The following is a 21,088-nucleotide window of genomic DNA, read 5'->3' as shown; positions in this document are numbered from 1 at the left end:
TGGAGCTGCCCCAGCACAACAGCATGAAGAACTGGAGCAGTTCCAGCCACTGCAGGATGGTGAGTGGCAAGAGCTGACCCCGTCCCATCCCATCCCATCCCATCCCATCCCATCCCATCCCATCCCATCCCCTGGGGACATGCCCATGGACAGGATGGAAGAGGGGCCGGGCAGACACCCCGCAGTGGCCGTGCTCCATCCCCTGGGGCATCCCGGGGCTGTCCCTGCCTGGGGAGCGCAGGGCTGGGCTGTGCTCTCCAGCCTCTCCCGCAGCCTCTCAGCTCTGGCTGTGCTCGCTCTTTGCCAGGTGCAGCCCTGGACCAGACACAAGAGCAGGAACCCACCCGTGGCCGCTTCCGCAAAGCCCTGAAGGTACCAGCAGCCATCCCCAGCTGGGCTGGGCCTGCTGTCCCCGCTCAGCCGAGCACCACGCTTGGAGCACTCCATGGAACATCCCTGGCTTCCCTGTCCTTTGTTCTCCTGCAGATGTTCCGCAAGTCCCTGCGCATTCGACGTAGAAGGACTGGCAGCACAGCAGCTGAGGGCCCGGCCGAGCCCGACTCGGGGCTGACCGAGCTCCAGGCAGAGCCTGATGTCAGCCCAGGTTCGGCTGAGCGCTCAGAAGACTCTGACGCCTCAGCGACTGAAACCTGGGCAAAGGCTCTTCACTCATCAAAGACTGAGGATGTGGCCATCACCAACAGGGACAATGAAGAGACTCAGGGCATCACAAATACTGACACCACGCCTGCTCCCACTATGATTCATGCTCCCATTATGGATTTTCTTGAGGAGAGTGCTGTTCCTTTTCAGCAGCAGGTAAGCAGCCTTGGGCCTGGCCTGAAGGCCTCCCAGGACTCTGTGCTCCCTCAAGCCTTGGCCACTTGGCCCCCTCAGCCGTTGAGGCCAACGCAGCGTGGTGGGAAGGGAAGCACTTCCTGGGGGAAGCTGGGGAAATTTGCTTGCTTGGACAGCGCTCCAAGTCTCTCCCATGCCTCCTCCAGGTGACAGGCATTATAAGGAACATTCACCAGAGGCTGGTGTCCCATGTCTCTGTGGATGTCAGGATGCAAATTAACATTCTGAGGCTGGCTGAAGAACACCCTGCTGACGTGGTGCTGACCCTCCTGCGCTGTGCCCCAACGTGTGACAGGTACAGGGCCCACGAGCCTTGAGAGCTCAGGGCTCAGCAGCCTTTAGGGCCCGTGGCCCTGCACAGCCTGTCCCGTGGGGTCTGCCAGACAGGCAGAGAGGCCCAGGACCCTCGGGCCCCTCTGTTTCCTGAGCCTGCTGCCACTGCTCCTTCCCTGCCCTTCAGGGCTCCAGGGCTCTGTCACCTGGGCCCCCACAGCTGCACAGGGCATGGTGCTGTGACCGACATGCCCCTGACACAGAGCTCTGATCCCACAGAGCTGCTGCAATGATGTGGAGAACCATAGGATCATCGGGACCAGCAGTGGAGAAAGTGCTGCCAACACTGCTCTGTGTGATGGAGGACTGGCCTCTGACCAGAATGTGCACCTCTGACGGGGACAACGAGGATGTTTTTGCCCTGGCTGTGAGTTTCTGGGCCTTTGCTCACCCCCAGGTCACCTCTCCAGCAGCTCTCCATCCTCTCCACGCCTCAGGCGCTGGGCTGAAACCTGGGCTAGGGGCAGGCTCAGGGGGCACCAGGCCCGCTGCTCCCCTGCGTCTGCCCTTGGGCCCTGCCCCATGGACACCTCGGCACTGAGCCCTGCCTGGGGCTGCTTCTCTTGCAGGCAACTCTGGTGATCTGGGTGATTGTCCAGGTGCCTGAGTGCCACAAGGCGATGATCCTTTATTCCTCCCGCCTGTTTGTGGCTCTGCTCTTCCATGTTGTCATCACCACACAGCTGATGCCACCAGAGGAAGTTGATAACTTCTGGAGAGCATGCCAGGAGGAACACGGCCTTCCCAGCAAGCCCAACAGGTCCCAGTCCTCCTGTCCTTCCCGTGCCCCTGTGGCCAGCACCAGTGCTCCCAGTGTGACCTGGGCTTTGTTCTGCACACAGGTTTGCAGTGCAGGCCATGAAGGCTCTCCTCAGCCGACTGCGGTGTGACCATGTGGTGATGGCTATGGAGTGCAAGCGTGGCTGGGACATGATGCTGTGTGCTGACACCCAGCACTACGCTGTGGGTCTGCTGGCCAGGTGAGACCCCCTTCTCCCCACTGCCCCCGGCATTTGTGCCCTGTGCCCGGGTGCCCCTCACAGTCCCTGTGGTCATGGGCCAGAGGGTTTTGTCACGAAGGGACGGCCAAGAAGAATGGAAAAGGCTGGGAGAGGGGGGTGCCCAGAAGTAGCTGCCTTTAAAAGCACCTCCACCCCCTCCAGGGATGCTGGGGAAGGGCTGGACCTCTGTGAGTCAGTCCTGGGAGATGTTTGGCCCCCCCACCTCAGGGCCTTGGTGCCTTTTTTCCCCCCTGCCAGGGAGATGTGCAATGTCTTGGTCCCCTTCTGTTGCCACATTGCATTCCACCTGCTCCAGCCACTGAGCAGGGAGGAGCCACGCTGGGATCTGCCCTTCCTGGCATTCCTTGTGGAGGTGAGCTTGAAGGCCAGCGCTGCCTCGCTGAGCTGTCTCCCAGCTCTCTGCCCTCTCGCAGCCACAGCGGCCAGGACGGTTACCACGCCCTGTGCTGCTGCCTGGGCCCAGCCCTGTGCGGTTCTGGGCTCCTGCCGGCCGGGTCCCCTGTCACTGCCCCGTGCCTTTCAGGTCCTGCATTGCCTGGACATGTCTAAATGTGGTGACAGCGTACTGGAGATCATGTCAAGGCACCTGCAGAACGAGTGCAGGCAGCGGTGTCGCCTGGTGCTCAGAGGCCTCGTGGTGCTCAGCAAGGATCCCTCGATGGTGAGAAGGGGGCAGCGGCTGAAGCTGCGCTGGGCAAAGCAGCCCCTTGGGCTGGCAGGGCTTCAGGAGCTGAGGCAGCTGCTGCCAGCTCTCCTGCCTCACCTGCCCCAGTGCTTTGGGACAGGCCTTTGGCCCGTGGGCCCTGCAGCAGCAGGGTGGGGTGGCAGTGCCAGGGCGGTGTTGGCCGTGCAGCCGTCCACGGCTTCCCAGCACAGCCTTGTGTTCCACACAGGCCAGAAGGATGTGCGGTCTGTCTCAGCGCCTTCTGGAGCTGCTGGATGATGCAGATGGAGAGGTGGTCAGCACGAGCCTCTGTGTGTTCACGAACGTGCTCCAGCACAAAGACATCCTTGTATCCAGCACCACTGCCCCAAAGCTGGCTGAGGCGCTCCTGCTGCTCTTTGACTGTGTAAGGCTCTGTGTCCTCAGCTGCAGGCACTGGCTGCTGCCCAGAAACTTTGTACCCAGGTGAGCCTGGAGAAAGTGGTCTTAAGGCTTCGCCCTCTTCCTTTCCTCCAGGACAACAGCTATGTGCAGGTGCTCTCCCTTGAGCTCTTCTTCAGGGTGATGGACCTGGTAGTGGATGAGGGAAAAAAGGCGCTTGAGGAGATTCTGAGCCAAAGCCTGCTCCCACTCTTTTTCTACTGCCACGATGAGAACCAGCGCATTGCAAAGGTGAGGCTTGGTGCCATGCTGGTGGATCCCTGGGAGGGAGCTCGGCTGCCTCCTGCCCTGGCGCCTGGCGGGCTGCAGCCTCCTCCAGGTCTTGGCACAGGAACACGGGTCCTGTGCCCTGGGCTGTGGGGCCATCTCTGGCTCTCTGCTGCTCTCCAGGCTTCTCGGGAAACGCTGCTTCGTGTGGCCGAGTTCCTGAGGAGGAGGAAGCTCAAGCAGCTGGTGAAGAAGGAGCAGCTGTCAAAGTTTGCCGAGTGCCTGGTAAGGATGGCCGGGAAGCCCCAGGCTCAGCCGGGAGAAGCCCCCTGAGCGCGGTGCTCGGTGTGTGGGCTCTTCTCCAGGCTCCCGTGGGCCCAGCCCGGTGCCGATGGAGCGGCCCCGCGGCTCCCCGGGCAGCAGCCGGCCCTCTGCCCCCTCCAGAGCCCGGTGCCAGCGGCTGCTGGCCGGGCCTCGGGGCTGTGCGGGCAGGGGAGGCCGGGGCAGGGCGCAGGGAGCGCCGGGCCCAGGGGCCGAGCCCGCGCCAACCCTTCCCTCCTGCCGTTCTCTCCAGCTGGAAGAGGACAGGAGCCGAGCGGCCGAGATCCTGCGCCGGGCCCTGCCCTACCTGCAGAGCCCACAGGAGCCCCTGCGAGAGGCGGCCGTCAGGTTCCTGGGTGAGCCACGAGCCCGGGCTCCCTCCCCGCCCCGCCGCAGCTCGGCCCCAGCCCCGGCTGCTGCCCCGGCAGCGCCATCCGGGCCCGGCGCCGTGGAGCCCCGCCTGGCCTCGGCGCTGCTGCCGCCCTCCGGCAGCCGTGCCCTGGGGCGGCAGCGTGCGGCAAGGGCCCGGGCTGAGCCCTGCCGGGCCACCAGGGCGTGTGGCCACAGGGCTGGCAGCGCCGCTGGCAGGGAGCTGTGCCGCTGGGGCCAAGATGAACTCTTTGTTCTCAGAGATGGCCGCCGTTCCCATGATGAGGGGGCCGCAGGCAGAGCTCCACGCCCTCAGTCAGGGTGAGTGAGGGCAGCGGGCTGTCAGCGGGGGCTGGCGGGGGGAGAGCTGCATTGCTTGGGCAGGGAGTGGGAATTTCTGCCCCAGCTCTGGCGGCTTTCACTCCCTGTGTGGAGGAGAGGTGGCGTGGGCAGAGCACACAGGGATTTCAGGGACATGGGTGGAATTTGTGGCCAGCAGCTTGCTGCTGATCCTGTTGCCAACACCTCTCTCTTGGCCTTGGCAATTGTTGGGGGAGGTGGCCGTGGCAGAATGGTCTCCTCAGGTCACTGCAGATCCAGGCTCTGACCATGGCTCTCTTGCTCTCTGTTCCAGGCCTTCCATCCCCAAAGAAAGTTACCACCCCATCCTGCTCTGACATTGAAATTCAAGCCCAAATAGGCCTAGAAGCTGAAGAGATAGGCTTGTTTTCTGGATCCGGTGAAGCAGTGTCCCAAGAGCAGCACCAGGAGACGCTGAAGAGGACACCACCTCCCACTGCCACTGGGGCTCCAGGCACAGCTGATGATTGATACAGCTGAGCCTGTGGGAAGCTCGCATGGCTTCAGCCCTCTCCCTGCCTGTAGATAGCTCCCTCCCTCCAGCCCTCACACACTGTCCATCCACTTTCCCCCCTCCGTTCTCCCTCCATTTTGACAGCTCCATCTCACCAGCCCTCAGATCATGCCCATTCCTGTCTTTTCCTTCCACTCTTCCTTTGGACAGCTCCATAAGCCAAGCCCTCAGACCCTGCCCATTCCCTGTTTTTCCCTCCCAGCTCATCCCTTTGTTTCATTTTCCCTTAATAAACAGTTTGGCTTCTTCACTTTGCCTCCATCTATGTGGAGCTGAAGCGACGCAAATCCTGAGCCCCGGGACACACAGGCCCCTGCTGCCGTTCTCTTCCACGCCGTGTTTTGTGCACACACGCAGAGGAACGAGGGCGGATCAGGCTGGAAAGGTGCCTGTGCTGAAGGTGCAGTTCCACAACACTGTGCAGCTGCAGATCTTGCTGAGCACACTGAGGGCCAGCAGTGGGACAAGGAGCCTGTGTGTCAGGGACCGAAGTCGGGTCTAAGGCCCTGCCATAGTTGGTCTGCTGTTGTGCACATCAAAAAGATAACGAAGGACAGACAGTGAAGGAAACCTTACTGTGTAATTGATGGGAATTTGATCCTTAAAAGAAACGATGGATTGGTCAGTGGATGGGGAAGTTAACCTGTGAAAGAGGAAAAATACACAATGGAGCTGTGCTTGGCATGGAGGCGGTATCACAAGCCCTTGCAGCTCATCTCACGCACTGGCCAAGTGTGAGATGACGACACAACTGGGAAATCTCCACTCCAGAGGAGGAGATATCAGGCCTGGTTCTGGGGTGGAGGGAAGAAAAGGCCAAAATGCGCGTCCGTTTGATGCAGGGCATGCCCTGAATGTGGGTGGCCTGCCTGCCCCTCCCACTGAAGCCCCATGCTGAGACACCCTGAGAGGAGCCCAGTGCTCCTTGCTCCTCTCCGCTGACACGGGAGCGTCTGTCTGCTTTCGGGACGGCCCTGGCTGCGTGAGGGGTGCTACGTGGACACGAGACAGCCGGTCCTGTCCCGCTGGGTCCCGGCAGTGCCTCGCAGCAGTCCTGCATCCACGTCAGGATGCTGGCCAAGAGAGGCCCTGGCAGCTGAGGCAGCTGATTTTAAGCTTTTGCAGATACACACAGGGGATGGCCAACAGTGTTCCCTCAGGGTACAGCAGTCCTGAGGGGCCTCCCCAGAGCTGCCTGATGCTGCCCACTCCTTGTGGCACCAGTTGCTTTCCTGTGGAATGTTCCACCTGCCCCAAGAGTACAGAAGGAGCTGGAGAAAGAGCTTGCCAGGCTGCTCTCGATCCTTTACCAGCAGCCCTGGCTGAGTGGAGAAGTCTGAGCTGAGCGCAGATGTGCCAGTGGAACAGCCGTGCACAGGAAGGCTCGGTGGGAAGGATGAGCCAGGATCCATAGGCCTGGCAGCCTGAGCTTGCTGCCAGGGAAGGCCTTGGAGCAGATCCTCCCGAGTGCCATCCCACGGCACGTGCAGGGAACCAGGGGGTCTGCTGGAGGGTGGGAACGCTCTGCGGAGGGACGGGGACAGCTGGGGGTTCTGGCGGGCTGTTGAGGGCTTCTCTGCGGGTGTTTGCGGGGGGTTGGTTTTGGGGGACGTGTTGGGGAAGGAGCTGTCTGGAAGGTGAGAGGTCTAGGCTGGAATTGGAGTCCGTTTGAAGGCAGCGTCTGTGGTTTGGCACAGCTTTGCTTGTGGAGGCCAGAAGGAATATCTGTGACTTTATCTCTTTGTGGCCCTGATTCTCCTGCAGGGAACAAGATGGGAGAGCTGTACTTTCTTGGCCACTTAGATATCTCTACTGGGGGAGGATGAGCCCTTTTTCCATCTACTCATTTGTTTGGACTACTTTTGTAAGACTGAGTGGACTTTCATTCCTTGAGAGCTTTTATTCCTTAAGAGAATTACGCTGTTATCACCCCTTCATTGAAAACCATTTGCACACCAAAGAATGGCCTTTTTGCCTCGGTATAGTGCTATGTTTCAAAAGTGACGTTCAGTGGAGTACGTTATTGCAAATGAGTAGCTGCTTTTAGATGGAAGCAAGCATCCAAACCATTCACCTTCTCAGGCCATCCCAATTAATTTGGGAAGTTTGCAAATTTTGGAACTTTATGAGTTCAGCAATAGGAAGTGAAGCTTCCCTGAAGTGAGGATTCCTTAGTGCCAGATTTTTCTGTGTCTTCACTGCAACCACGTTTTTGTGCTGCAGGAAATGACTTCAATGAGAAAATAATTCCAGCACGGAGTAAGAGCTTCTGACAGAGACCAAGTGTTGCCACCAGTTGCTCCAGGTGCTCCTGCCAACAGCCCCTGTAGGGAGGAGCACAGCCCCCAGTGCACGTGGGCTTTGGCTCCCTCTGGCACAGAAGCCCCCCGGGGGCACAGGTCTCTGGGGCAGGAGACGGGCACCAGAGCTGCCAGGGCTCGGGGGGTGGCAGGTCTGCTTGGGCGGGGACTCTGCCACACCTGCTGGTGTCAGCGCTCCCCAGGCCCCAGGGCTCAGAGCAGCCCAGTTCGTGCCCTGGCCCACACGTTCCTTGTCCCTGTCACACCCACGGGTTTAGGATGGCCACCAGCCGGGACGTGTCCCAAGGAGGCCGGGGCAGCTTCCGTGGAAGGCCCCGTGCCCTTCCCAGCGCGGCTGCGTCGGCAGCCCTGGGGGCTCCTTCTGCTGCCCTGAGCCTGCCGAGCAGGGCAGGGTTTGCTGATGGTCTGAGCCATTCCTAAAGATCCTGTTGGGCTGTCTGAGACGTGGGGGCCAGGGATTCCTTCCAACCTGGGCCACTTTGGGTGGGCTGGGGGCAGCCCCAGGGCAGGTGACAGTGTTTCCAAGGGCCCATTGTGACACGCTGCAGCATGGTCACCGTGGAATTGGAAGGGAACTGGCTGTCCAAGGGTCCTTTGTGACACGTGGTGACATAGGAGCTGGCAGTGACAAGAGCACGCCACAGTGCTCAGAGCAGGCGACGGGACAGGACGGGACAGAGCGGTGCCGTGAGGAGCCCCCGCACAGCGCGCTCGTTCGTGTCCGACCCGGAGCTTTTCCGAGGCGTTATTCCTACAGGTGACCTCGTGGCAGGACTACGGGACTTGGCAGCCCGTGGCCTTCCCGAGGCTTTTCTTTTGCAGGTGCTCGCGAGGCCAGACTGAGGAAATTGGTGACCACAATCCTTACGAGGAGTCTCCTGTCATTGTGGCAGGAGCCCTCAAGACCGGAGTGCAGGACTTGCTGTCCTGCAGCCTTCCTGAGGTTTCTCTGTCTCAGGTGCCTTCAAGGCACAACTACACGACTTGTGGACTCAGAACTTCACCTTGCCATCTACCTCCAAGGTGCCCTCAAGGTCAGACTCGGGCATGGCAGACAGATTTCTCAATGTGTTCAAAGTGTTCAGAGGGAAAAAAAAGGAAGTCTCTGGAGCTGCCCCAGCACAACAGCATGAAGAACTGGAGCAGTTCCAGCCACTGCAGGATGGTGAGTGGCAGAGCTGACCCCGTCCCATCCCATCCCATCCCATCCCATCCCATCCCATCCCATCCCATCCCCTGGGGACATGCCCATGGACAGGATGGAAGAGGGGCCGGGCAGACACCCCGCAGTGGCCGTGCTCCATCCCCTGGGGCATCCCGGGGCTGTCCCTGCCTGGGGAGCGCAGGGCTGGGCTGTGCTCTCCAGCCTCTCCCGCAGCCTCTCAGCTCTGGCTGTGCTCGCTCTTTGCCAGGTGCAGCCCTGGACCAGACACAAGAGCAGGAACCCACCCGTGGCCGCTTCCGCAAAGCCCTGAAGGTACCAGCAGCCATCCCCAGCTGGGCTGGGCCTGCTGTCCCCGCTCAGCCGAGCACCACGCTTGGAGCACTCCATGGAACATCCCTGGCTTCCCTGTCCTTTGTTCTCCTGCAGATGTTCCGCAAGTCCCTGCGCATTCGACGTAGAAGGACTGGCAGCACAGCAGCTGAGGGCCCGGCCGAGCCCGACTCGGGGCTGACCGAGCTCCAGGCAGAGCCTGATGTCAGCCCAGGTTCGGCTGAGCGCTCAGAAGACTCTGACGTCTCAGCGACTGAAACCTGGGCAAAGGCTCTTCACTCATCAAAGACTGAGGATGTAGCCATCACCAACAGGGACAATGAAGAGACTCAGGGCATCACAAATACTGACACCAGCCCAGACTCTGAGGCAGCAATGAACGAGGACAAGGCAAAGGCTGCCATGGCAGTGACTGAGGACGTGGCCACCACAAATGCCAGCACTGCAGAGACTCAGGGCCTTGCAAATACTGGCACCACGCCCACTCTGAGTCAGGAACTCATCTTCGACTATTTCAAGGAACCTTGTGTTTCTTCTCACAAGCAGCTGGTAAGCAGCCTGGCTCCACACCTGGAGGCCAGCCAGGATCGTGTGTCCCCTCAAGCCATGGTCTCTGAGGCCCCTCAGCCTTTGAGGCTAGCACAGTGTGGTGGGAAGGGAAGCTGTTCTTGGGGGAAGCTGGGAAAGTTGCTCCCTTGCACAGTGCTCCGTCTCCCCCATGCCTCCTGCAGGTACCAGCCAAGGTGAAGAACATCCACCAGAGGCTGGTGTCCCACGTCTCTGTGGATGCCAGGCTGCAAATTAACATTCTGAGGCTGGCTGAAGAACACCCTGCTGACGTGGTGCTGACCCTCCTGCGCTGTGCCCCAACGTGTGACAGGTACGGGGCCCACGAGCCTGGAGAGCTCAGGGCTCAGCAGCCTTTAGGGCCCGTGGCCCTGCACAGTCTGTCCCGTGGGGTCTGCCAGACAGGCAGAGAGGCCCAGGACCCTCGGGCCCCTCTGTTTCCTGAGCCTGCTGCCAGTGCTCCTTCCCTGCCCTTCAGGGCTCCAGGGCTCTGTCACCTGGGCCCCCACAGCTGCACAGGGCATGGTGCTGTGACCGACATGCCCCTGACACAGAGCTCTGATCCCACAGAGCTGCTGCAATGATGTGGAGAACCATAGGATCATCGGGACCAGCAGTGGAGAAAGTGCTGCCAACACTGCTCTGTGTGATGGAGGACTGGCCTCTGACCAGAATGTGCACCTCTGACGGGGACAACGAGGATGTTTTTGCCCTGGCTGTGAGTTTCTGGGCCTTTGCTCACCCCCAGGTCACCTCTCCAGCAGCTCTCCATCCTCTCCACGCCTCAGGCGCTGGGCTGAAACCTGGGCTAGGGGCAGGCTCAGGGGGCACCAGGCCCGCTGCTCCCCTGCGTCTGCCCTTGGGCCCTGCCCCATGGACACCTCGACACTGAGCCCTGCCTGGGGCTGCTTCTCTTGCAGGCAACTCTGGTGATCTGGGTGATTGTCCAGGTGCCTGAGTGCCACAAGGCGATGATCCTTTATTCCTCCCGCCTGTTTGTGGCTCTGCTCTTCCATGTTGTCGCCACCACACAGCTGATGCCACCAGAGGAAGTTGATAACTTCTGGAGAGCATGCCAGGAGGAACACCGCCTTCCCAGCAAGCCCAACAGGTCCCAGTCCTCCTGTCCTTCCCGTGCCCTTGTGGCCAGCACCAGTGCTCCCAGTGTGACCTGGGCTTTGTTCTGCACACAGGTTTGCAGTGCAGGCCATGAAGGCTCTCCTCAGCCGACTGCGGTGTGACCATGTGGTGATGGCTATGGAGTGCAAGCGTGGCTGGGACATGATGCTGTGTGCTGACACCCAGCACTATGCCGTGGGTCTGCTGGCCAGGTGAGACCCCCTTCTCCCCACTGCCCCCGGCATTTGTGCCCTGTGCCCGGGTGCCCCTCACAGTCCCTGTGGTCATGGGCCAGAGGGCTTTGTCACGAAGGGACGGCCAAGAAGAATGGAAAAGGCTGGGAGAGGGGGGTGCCCAGAAGTAGCTGCCTTTAAAAGCACCTCCACCCCCTCCAGGGATGCTGGGGAAGGGCTGGACCTCTGTGAGTCAGTCCTGGGAGATGTTTGGCCCCCCCACCTCAGGGCCTTGGTGCCTTTTTTCCCCCCTGCCAGGGAGATGTGCAATGTCTTGGTCCCCTTCTGTTGCCACATTGCATTCCGCCTGCTCCAGCCACTGAGCAGGGAGGAGCCACGCTGGGATCTGCCCTTCCTGGCATTCCTTGTGGAGGTGAGCTTGAAGGCCAGCGCTGCCTCGCTGAGCTGCCTCCCAGCTCTCTGCCCTCTCGTAGCCACAGCGGCCAGGACGGTGCCCACGCCCTGTGCTGCTGCCTGGGCCCAGCCCTGTGCGGTTCTGGGCTCCTGCCGGCCGGGTCCCCTGTCACTGCCCCGTGCCTTTCAGGTCCTGCATTGCCTGGACATGTCTAAATGTGGTGATAGCGTACTGGAGATCATGTCAAGGCACCTGCAGAACGAGTGCAGGCAGCGGCGTCGCCTGGTGCTCAGAGGCCTCGTGGTGCTCAGCAAGGATCCCTCGATGGTGAGAAGGGGGCAGCGGCTGAAGTTGCGCTGGGCAAAGCAGCCCCTTGGGCTGGCAGGGCTTCAGGAGCTGAGGCAGCTGCTGCCAGCTCTCCTGCCTCACCTGCCCCAGTGCTTTGGGACAGGCCTTTGGCCCGTGGGCCCTGCAGCAGCAGGGTGGGGTGGCAGTGCCAGGGCGGTGTTGGCCGTGCAGCCGTCCACGGCTTCCCAGCCCAGCCTTGTGTTCCACACAGGCCAGAAGGATGTGCGGTCTGTCTCAGCGCCTTCTGGAGCTGCTGGGTGATGCAGATGGAGAGGTGGTCAGCACAAGCCTCTGTGTGTTCACGAACGTGCTCCAGCACAAAGACATCCTGGTATCCAGCACCACTGCCCCAAAGCTGGCTGAGGCGCTCCTGCTGCTCTTTGACCGTGTAAGGCTCTGTGTCCCCAGCTGCAGGCACTGGCTGCTGCCCAGAAACCTTGTACCCAGGTGAGCCTGGAGAAAGTGGTCTTAAGGCTTCGCCCTCTTCCTTTCCTCCAGGACAACAGCTATGTGCAGGTGCTCTCCCTTGAGCTCTTCTTCAGGGTGATGGACCTGGTAGTGGATGAGGGGAAAAAGGCCCTTGAGGAGATTCTGAGCCAAAGCCTGCTCCCACTCTTTTTCTACTGCCACGATGAGAACCAGCGCATTGCAAAGGTGAGGCTTGGTGCCATGCTGGTGGATCCCTGGGAGGGAGCTCGGCTGCCTCCTGCCCTGGCGCCTGGCGGGCTGCAGCCTCCTCCAGGTCTTGGCACAGGAACACGGGTCCTGTGCCCTGGGCTGTGGGGCCATCTCTGGCTCTCTGCTGCTCTCCAGGCTTCTCGGGAAACGCTGCTTCGTGTGGCCGAGTTCCTGAGGAGGAGGAAGCTCAAGCAGCTGGTGAAGAAGGAGCAGCTGTCAAAGTTTGCCGAGTGCCTGGTAAGGATGGCCTGGAAGCCCCAGGCTCAGCCGGGAGAAGCCCCCTGAGCGCGGTGCTCGGTGTGTGGGCTCTTCTCCAGGCTCCCGTGGGCCCAGCCCGGTGCCGATGGAGCGGCCCCGCGGCTCCCCGGGCAGCAGCCGGCCCTCTGCCCCCTCCAGAGCCCGGTGCCAGCGGCTGCTGGCCGGGCCTCGGGGCTGTGCGGGCAGGGGAGGCCGGGGCAGGGCGCAGGGAGCGCCCGGCCCAGGGGCCGAGCCCGCGCCAACCCTTCCCTCCTGCCGCTCTCTGCAGCTGGAAGAGGACAGGAGCCGAGCGGCCGAGCACCTGCGCCGGGCCCTGCCCTACCTGCAGAGCCCACAGGAGCCCCTGCGAGAGGCGGCCGTCAGGTTCATGGGTGAGCCACGAGCCCGGGCTCCCTCCCCGCCCCGCCGCAGCTCGGCCCCAGCCCCGGCTGCTGCCCCGGCAGCGCCATCCGGGCCCGGCGCCGTGGAGCCCCGCCTGGCCTCGGCGCTGCTGCCGCCCTCCGGCAGCCGTGCCCTGGGGCGGCAGCGTGCGGCAAGGGCCCGGGCTGAGCCCTGCCGGGCCACCAGGGCGTGTGGCCACAGGGCTGGCAGCGCCGCTGGCAGGGAGCTGTGCCGCTGGGGCCAAGATGAACTCTTTGTTCTCAGAGATGGCCGCCGTTCGCATGATGAGGGGGCAGCAGGCAGAGCTGCACGCCCTCAGTCAGGGTGAGTGAGGGCAGCGGGCTGTCAGCGGGGGCTGGCGGGGGGAGAGCTGCATTGCTTGGGCAGGGAGTGGGAATTTCTGCCCCAGCTCTGGCGGCTTTCACTCCCTGTGTGGAGGAGAGGTGGCGTGGGCAGAGCACACAGGGATTTCAGGGACATGGGTGGAATTTGTGGCCAGCAGCTTGCTGCTGATCCTGTTGCCAACACCTCTCTCTTGGCCTTGGCAATTGTTGGGGGAGGTGGCCGTGGCAGAACGGTCTCCTCAGGTCACTGCAGATCCAGGCTCTGACCATGGCTCTCTTGCTCTCTGTTCCAGGCCTTCCATCCCCAAAGAAAGTTACCACCCCATCCTGCTCTGACATTGACATTCAAGCCCAAATAGGCCTAGAAGCTGAAGAGATAGGCTTGTTTTCTGGATCCGGTGAAGCAGTGTCCCAAGAGCAGCACCAGGAGACACTGAAGAGGACACCACCTCCCACTGCCACTGGGGCTCCAGGCACAGCTGATGATTGATACAGCTGAGCCTGTGGGAAGCTCGCATGGCTTCAGCCCTCTCCCTGCCTGTAGATAGCTCCCTCCCTCCAGCCCTCACACACTGTCCATCCACTTTTCCCCCTCCGTTCTCCCTCCATTTTGACAGCTCCATCTCACCAGCCCTCAGATCATGCCCATTCCTGTCTTTTCCTTCCACTCTTCCTTTGGACAGCTCCATAAGCCAAGCCCTCAGACCCTGCCCATTCCCTGTTTTTCCCTCCCAGCTCATCCCTTTGTTTCATTTTCCCTTAATAAACAGTTTGGCTTCTTCACTTTGCCTCCATCTCTGTGGAGCTGAAGCGACGCAAATCCCGAGCCCCGGGACACACAGGCCCCTGCTGCCGTTCTCTTCCACGCCGTGTTTTGTGCCCACACGCAGAGGAACGAGGGCGGATCAGGCTGGAAAGGTGCCTGTGCTGAAGGTGCAGTTCCACAACACTGTGCAGCTGCAGATCTTGCTGAGCACACTGAGGGCCAGCAGTGGGACAAGGAGCCTGTGTGTCAGGGACCGAAGTCGGGTCTAAGGCCCTGCCATAGTTGGTCTGCTGTTGTGCACATCAAAAAGATAACGAAGGACAGACAGTGAAGGAAACCTTACTGTGTAATTGATGGGAATTTGATCCTTAAAAGAAACGATGGATTGGTCAGTGGATGGGGAAGTTAACCTGTGAAAGAGGAAAAATACACAATGGAGCTGTGCTTGGCATGGAGGCGGTATCACAAGCCCTTGCAGCTCATCTCACGCACTGGCCAAGTGTGAGATGACGACACAACTGGGAAATCTCCACTCCAGAGGAGGAGATATCAGGCCTGGTTCTGGGGTGGAGGGAAGAAAAGGCCAAAATGCGCGTCCGTTTGATGCAGGGCATGCCCTGAATGTGGGTGGCCTGCCTGCCCCTCCCACTGAAGCCCCATGCTGAGATACCCTGAGAGGAGCCCAGTGCTCCTTGCTCCTCTCCGCTGACACGGGAGCGTCTGTCTGCTTTCGGGATGGCCCTGGCTGCGTGAGGGGTGCTACGTGGACACGAGACAGCCGGTCCTGTCCCGCTGGGTCCCGGCAGTGCCTCGCAGCAGTCCTGCATCCACGTCAGGATGCTGGCCAAGAGAGGCCCTGGCAGCTGAGGCAGCTGATTTTAAGCTTTTGCAGATACACACAGGGGATGGCCAACAGTGTTCCCTCAGGGTACAGCAGTCCTGAGGGGCCTCCCCAGAGCTGCCTGATGCTGCCCACTCCTTGTGGCACCAGTTGCTTTCCTGTGGAATGTTCCACCTGCCCCAAGAGTACAGAAGGAGCTGGAGAAAGAGCTTGCCAGGCTGCTCTCGATCCTTTACCAGCAGCCCCGGCTGAGTGGAGAAGTCCGAGCTGAGCGCAGATGTGCCAATGGAACAGCCGTGCACAGGAAGGCTCGGTGGGAAGGATGAGCCAGGATCCATAGGCCTGGCAGCCTGAGCTTGCTGCCAGGGAAGGCCTTGGAGCAGATCCTCCCGAGTGCCATCCCACGGCACGTGCAGGGAACCAGGGGGTCTGCTGGAGGGTGGGAACGCTCTGCGGAGGGACGGGGACAGCTGGGGGTCCTGGCGGGCTGTTGAGGGCTTCTCTGCGGGTGTTTGCGGGGGGTTGGTGCTGGGGGACGTGTTGGGGAAGGAGCTGTCTGGAAGGTGAGAGGTCTAGGCTGGAATTGGAGTCCGTTTGAAGGCAGCGTCTGTGGTTTGGCACAGCTTTGCTTGTGGAGGCCTGTTGCATCCCAGGTTTAGGTTCACATGGGTTTTTCCTTTGTTAGTTTTCCAGTTCTCTGTACCCTCGTGCATCCCCCGGGTTTTTCCCTACTCCTGTGGTTTCCGTGCCCGTCTCCCCGTTCTCGCGGTCCCACTCACCCCAAAGCCCCGTGTCCGCCCCTGCCGTGTTCCCATTGGTCGCTGTAGTACACGTCATCACCGCGATGTCTGTACCCATTGGGCAGGAGGGCTCCCCGTCCGCCCTGTCCCTTCCCTATTTGATCCCACTCCTCGGCATGCTCGAGGCCATTTGCGTCCGTGCGAAGCTGGGAGCGACTGTAGCCTTTCCATCGCAGCTCTCGCAGCCAATAAAGCATCCAGCCGCCACGCGGACGGATTTGGACGAATTCCCTGCCTCTTTGTTTCTTCCCTCGCGCCGACGGCAAAGCGCAGCCATCAGCCCACGCCGGAGTGCGACAGCAAAAGCGCCCGGAAACTGCGGCGAGCCCCGGCCCTGACGAAAAGCTGAGAAGCCCAAGCCGGGCATTCGGGAGCTGATCGGGGCAGACAAAGTAAAGAGCAGCCGCGAGTGACGCCCAACGTCCGGGCCACGGCCAGCGCAAGGCTGCGGAGCAGGCAGAGAGTCACCACAGAGCACCCGGGAGCCGCGCAGAGAGAGCGCCGCCGCCGCGAAGCCGCGCCGCCGACCAGCAAGCGCCGCTGCCGAGACGAGTGAGCGCGATCCGCGCAGAAAACCGCCGCCGCCACCGCAGGGTCGCGGTCCACGACGGAAAAGTGCTCTGTGCCGGACTGAAAACGGGAGCAAGTGCCCCCCCGAAGTAAGTCAGTGACGTCTCCGCCACCCACAGGAAAACACGCTGTGTTTTCCCGCGTGGGACTGGAAGCGCAACCATTCACGGCTACGGACAGCCGAAGAACGGACGCTTCCCGGGAAAGAAGACCCTGGTAGCAGCTTTTATTTGCGAAGATTCCGGTTTGGTGAGTGATTAGCCGCGGGGTGTACCCGGCTGATACTTCACGTGGGTGGGCTCTGCCGCGTTTCCGGGGGTACGGATCACGCAGCGCGCAGCGTGTGCGGCGGGCCGCCGGGGTCTTTTGCGTTTTTTGATTTTTTCTTTCGCCTTTTCTGCACCAGGGGTGAGGCTTTGGGTAGAAATAGCATGGGGACCACGCTATCTGCCCAACAAAGGGAATTCTATACCCAAATTAAGGGGATTTTATCGGTAAAACATCCCTACCCCAAAAATTCAGTCAAGCAGTTTGTACGATGGCTCTGCTTTTCCTTTCCACGTGTAACCGCGGAGGATGCTCACAGAACAGAGTTCTGGGAGCAAGTAGGAGCCAGGTTAGTAGAGGGAATGGACAAGGAACCCTCTGTGAAAGATTGTTTCCCAAAGCTCCATTTGCTGATCTCGGAGGTTGTAAAAGCAGGGTCCGCGCGAGAAGCGGCCGAGGAAAGGAAAGAGCCATCGGGCAGAACTGTTGTTTCCCTTGAATCCATTTCCCCATCCTCTCCTACCCCTTTTTCCCCTAAACCGGGTAGGCAGAGGGGAGTACTCCGCCGCTCTGAGGCGCAGGGCAGCTCCACAGACGTGGACCGTGCTCCTGGCTCCCCCGAGCCGTCCCGGCACCCCTGCCTTGGTGGAATTAGCTACTCTGCTGAGGAACTAACCCCAAACCCCTTTTCCAATCCCTTTTTCCCAGTTAGAAATCCTAGTTCTGGCGCTACCCCGCGCTGCTCTGCTCCTCTGAATCCCTTTCTTTGTTCCCCTGAGGAAGCTGCAGCCACGTGGCTAGGGCCTCTGTCTTCCCAAGATGGAGGGCGGCCACGTGGAGAGGTTTCTTCTTCCCATAATCCCTTTGTCCCCTTTGTTCCCTGTATCCCCACCTTTGACCCCACCCCTTCCTGTTTCCCTGTGGGTGTGGGCACCGCCCACTCCAGGCATCGGGTTGCCACCCCTCCCCCTGTTCCCCCTCGCGTGGGCGTTCCCTTCTTCCATGTCCTGCCTGCCGCAACATCAGCCCCACCCTCCCCCAACAGGGAGGGCTCTGTCACCTCCGCCCCGCTGTCCCAGGGAGAAGATTCTCCCTGCCCTGTCCCACGTACCGCGCCCCCACGTCCTCCCGCTCCTCGGATACCCAGGGGGGGAGGGGGGAGTAGGGGAGAGGGGAGGGGACGGGGCCCAATCTATGAAGTCGAGCAGTCGCTCCGCACTCCAGCCTCCTACGCCAGGGGAGGGGAAAACCCTACATGGACACCCCTTCCCTATGAATCCATAAAAGAGGTCTGCAAAACATCACGCGATTTTGGACAAAAAAGCCCCTTTTTTAAAGGCATTTTAAAAGCGACTTTAACGTCTAGAACCGTAGTGCCAGCAGACCTTAAGTGTCTGTTTAGCTGCCTGCTTCTCCCATCAGAATACAGCCTGTGGGAGAGGAGGTGGAAGAAACTGGCAGCAGACCTGCTTCCCGAAATCCTAGAAGGGCCTTACAGCCTGGATTTCGCGGAAGAACCGATCACTTTGGACCATCTTGTGGGTGAAGGAGAATGGAGTGAAGGGCAACTTCAAGCTCGGGGAATTCCAACGGCCGTGCTGGACATGTCCAGGGGTGCAGCAGAGCGTGCGTTCCTGGGCATGCCCACCAAGGACCCGATGGTTCCCTATACAGCGATTAAACAAGGTGTCGCAGAGCCTTTTGTAGATTTCGTAGACCGGGTCCGGGCGGCAGTCGAGAGACGGGTGGAGAGACCTGAACACCGAGACGGACTAGTCCTAGAAGTGGTGCACATGAACGCCAACACCATGTGCAAAAGAATCATCCTGTCGCTGCCGGCCTCACCAGCGCCGAGCCTCGACCAGATCATCGAGGAGTGCACCCTGAAATCACACCTGATAGAGGAGGAAGCCCCAAAGAGACCTAAAGACAAGCTGGTCGCATCTGCTGTTGCTCCTCCAAGGAACTCAGCTCCGAAACGACTTCCATCCACACGCCGGTGCTTCCACTGCCATCAGGAGGGACATTTTCAGGATCGCTGCCCACTTCTAAGGACTATACCACCCAGGGCTGCGGGAGGAGGGAGGAGGGATGGGAGCCCCACAATCCCAAAAAACTAGGAAAGGAACGCGCACTTGCCTCGCGTGCTGACAAAAATGAGGCAAGTCGTAGTGCCGCGAGAGGAGCTGCGATACACCATCTAGTCCCATCTGTAAGCGGCTGCCTCTCAACTACTGACATCGGGGAGCCTTATCGGCTCCGACTCACCAATTCTGTCCACTTTCGTTCCCAGGACTGGCATTTCTTCATAGCAGATTCAGAGCTTCTATCACACATCTGCCGCTGTGAAACCAGGAGGAAGGAGGACCTTCTGAACTGCAGGTACCTCGTGGTCGGAGACACAAAAAGCACCCCACTGGAGATAGAGGTTCCTCCGGTAATTTCCACCCTTAATCCGAGGATCTTCTATCTCGTGGCACGCTGTGTCCATCCCCCCCTCTTCCTGCCTAAGGGCCAGGTTATTGCACAGGCAATTCCTATTCCTCGTGCTCTGTGTAATGACCTGGAACTCTCAGTCTTTTATGCTGGGAAGTTGGGAGAGGAAAAACCCCTCGTATGGTGTAAACTCAAGTGCGAGGGGCATTCTGCATACCTTCAGGGGATGTTGGACACAGGGGCAGATGTGACGGTCATCCCACCACATAAGTGGCCGTCACACTGGGAGCTGCAAAATGTGGCCACGCCAGTCTTAGGACTAGGCGGGCCCCAGCCAGCAAAGCAATCAAAAAATATTATCCAAATTAAGGGTCCGAATGGACTGCTAGCCTCAGTACGTCCGTTCGTGATCGATTGTAAATTTACACTATGGGGGAGAGACGCCATGTCCCAGTGGGGAGCCAAATTGGAATTTCCGGCCCCCCAACATTTTTAGGTGTGGCCACTGAGGAGCGCCCCACACAGAAATTAACATGGCTCACAGATAAGCCTGTCTGGGTGGAGCAGTGGCCGCTGAGTAAACAAAAACTACAGGCGCTCACAAAACTAGTGGAGGAGGAATTGGCAAAGGGACATATAGTCGAAACTAACAGCCCCTGGAACTCTCCGGTGTTTGTAATTAAAAAAGCCAGGGAAGGACAGGTGGCGACTCCTCCATGACCTAAGGAAAATTAATGAAGCCATAGAAAACCTGGGCTCTCTCCAACCGGGTATGCCATCTCCATCTATGCTACCCCAAAATTATAATTTAGCTGTAATTGACATTAAAGATTGCTTCTTTCAAATCCCGCTCCATCCGGATGATGCTCCCCGTTTTGCCTTCTCTGTACCCTCCATCACCAGGGAAGCCCCTATGAAGCGCTACCACTGGACAGTACTACCTCAGGGGCTAAAATGTTCCCCCACTATATGCCAGTGGTATGTCGCCAGGGTTCTGTCCCCAATGCGTGCCAAGTGGACATCCTGTATTTTCTATCATTACATGGATGACGTGCTGATTTGTGCCCCTGACAGCGAGGTCCTACAAGCAGCTCTGGAGGACACTGTTAGGGCCTTGTCGGTGGCCGGATTCGAACTACAAAAAGAGAAGGTACAGTTGCTGCCACCCTGGAAGTACCTGGGCCTAGAAATTAATAACCGAACGATTAGGCCTCAACAAATTCAGATAAGTAACAACCCCAAGACGCTGAATGACATCCAGCGCTTGTGCGGATCGCTAAATTGGATCAGGCCATGGCTGGGACTCACCACGAGAGAACTAGCCCCTCTTTTTGACTTGTTAGCAGAAAGGGAGGGGGATGAGGGTTTAAGTTCCCCAAGAGTCCTGACCCGGGAGGCCAGAGCCGCACTCGAGAAGGTCCAAACCACCATCGCAAGTAGGCAAGCCCATCGCTGTCAACCAGGGCTGCCTTTCCGCTTCATCATCTTAGGTGAGTTACCCCATTTATACGGGATAATATTCCAGTGGGACAAGGGCCAACAGGACCCCCTCTTGATAATTGAGTGGGTGTTCCTTGGCCACAGACAGTCCAAAAGTATCACCAGGCCACAAGAGCTGATGGCGCAGCTCATAATACGGGCCAGGGCTCGTCTGCAAGTACTAGCGGGTTGTGACTTCACATGTATCCACCTCCCCATCAAAACATCCACAGGGAAAATGACCAAGGAGACCTTTGAACACCTTCTCAGACAAAATGAAAATTTGCAGTTTGCTCTAGACAGCTTCTCAGGCCAAATTCAAATTGGGCATCCTGGCCATCATCTGTTCAATACAGAATTCAAATTGTTGCCGAGAGAATTGCAAAGCAAAAAGCCACTCAAAGCACTGACAGTGTTCACAGATGGGTCAGGGAAGTCCCACAAGTCAGTAGTGACTTGGAAAGACCCAGTGACTCAGTTGTGGGAATCAGACGTTAAGGTAGTGGAAGGTTCCCCACAAGTAGCTGAGTTGGATGCTGTCGTGAGGGCTTTTAAAAATTTCGATCAACCTTTCAATCTAGTCACAGATTCGGCATATGTGGCAGGAGCAGTGTCTAGAGCTGAACATGCAATTGTAAAAGAGGTCCCAAATCAAGTCATCTTCAGGTTGCTCACAGAATTAGTACACCTGGTTTCTAACCGTGAGCATCCCTTTTATGTGGTACATGTGAGGTCACACAT

The 21,088-nt window shown here is 59.5% G+C and overlaps 2 protein-coding genes and 1 long non-coding RNA gene across 3 annotated transcripts; all 3 read left to right on the top strand.

Annotated features, from left to right (window-relative positions):
- Nucleotides 1–971: 971 nt before the first annotated feature.
- Nucleotides 972–1,964, top strand: LOC137477643 (uncharacterized). The gene is made up of 3 exons (XR_011001119.1): nucleotides 972–1,153; nucleotides 1,411–1,558; nucleotides 1,761–1,964. It is a non-coding gene; the product is annotated as an uncharacterized lncRNA (long non-coding RNA).
- A 7,547-nt stretch (nucleotides 1,965–9,511) lies between these two features.
- LOC137477545 (maestro heat-like repeat-containing protein family member 7) lies at nucleotides 9,512–10,955 on the top strand. Its single transcript, XM_068196770.1, has 5 exons — nucleotides 9,512–9,523; nucleotides 9,637–9,785; nucleotides 10,043–10,190; nucleotides 10,393–10,583; nucleotides 10,666–10,955. The coding sequence occupies exons 1-5, from the start codon at nucleotides 9,512–9,514 to the stop codon at nucleotides 10,805–10,807; spliced, it is 642 nt and encodes a 213-aa protein (XP_068052871.1). The 3' UTR covers nucleotides 10,808–10,955.
- A 431-nt stretch (nucleotides 10,956–11,386) lies between these two features.
- LOC137477544 (engulfment and cell motility protein 3-like) lies at nucleotides 11,387–12,490 on the top strand. The gene is made up of 4 exons (XM_068196768.1): nucleotides 11,387–11,506; nucleotides 11,739–11,915; nucleotides 12,026–12,181; nucleotides 12,341–12,490. The coding sequence occupies exons 1-4, from the start codon at nucleotides 11,387–11,389 to the stop codon at nucleotides 12,488–12,490; spliced, it is 603 nt and encodes a 200-aa protein (XP_068052869.1).
- The last annotated feature ends 8,598 nt before the right edge of the window (nucleotides 12,491–21,088 follow it).

The sequence above is a fragment of the Anomalospiza imberbis genome, chromosome 7 (genome assembly GCF_031753505.1).
Source record: "Anomalospiza imberbis isolate Cuckoo-Finch-1a 21T00152 chromosome 7, ASM3175350v1, whole genome shotgun sequence".
Lineage (NCBI taxonomy): Eukaryota > Metazoa > Chordata > Aves > Passeriformes > Viduidae > Anomalospiza > Anomalospiza imberbis.
The sequence above is the reverse complement of the archived record's forward strand: the minus strand, read 5'-3'. Positions and strand labels throughout refer to the sequence as shown.

Excerpts from the sequence above, each read along its gene's own strand:
- LOC137477545 (XM_068196770.1), top strand. Across the intron at positions 10,191-10,392 it reads AGGATGTTTTTGCCCTGGCT|GCAACTCTGGTGATCTGGGT; the intron begins GTGAGTTTCTGG and ends CTTCTCTTGCAG. Across the intron at positions 10,584-10,665 it reads CTTCCCAGCAAGCCCAACAG|GTTTGCAGTGCAGGCCATGA; the intron begins GTCCCAGTCCTC and ends TTCTGCACACAG.
- LOC137477544 (XM_068196768.1), top strand. The coding sequence starts at position 11,387 with ATGTCTAAATGTGGTGATAGCGTACTGGAGATCATGTCAAGGCACCTG. Across the intron at positions 11,507-11,738 it reads TCAGCAAGGATCCCTCGATG|GCCAGAAGGATGTGCGGTCT; the intron begins GTGAGAAGGGGG and ends TGTTCCACACAG. Across the intron at positions 11,916-12,025 it reads TCCTGCTGCTCTTTGACCGT|GACAACAGCTATGTGCAGGT; the intron begins GTAAGGCTCTGT and ends CCTTTCCTCCAG.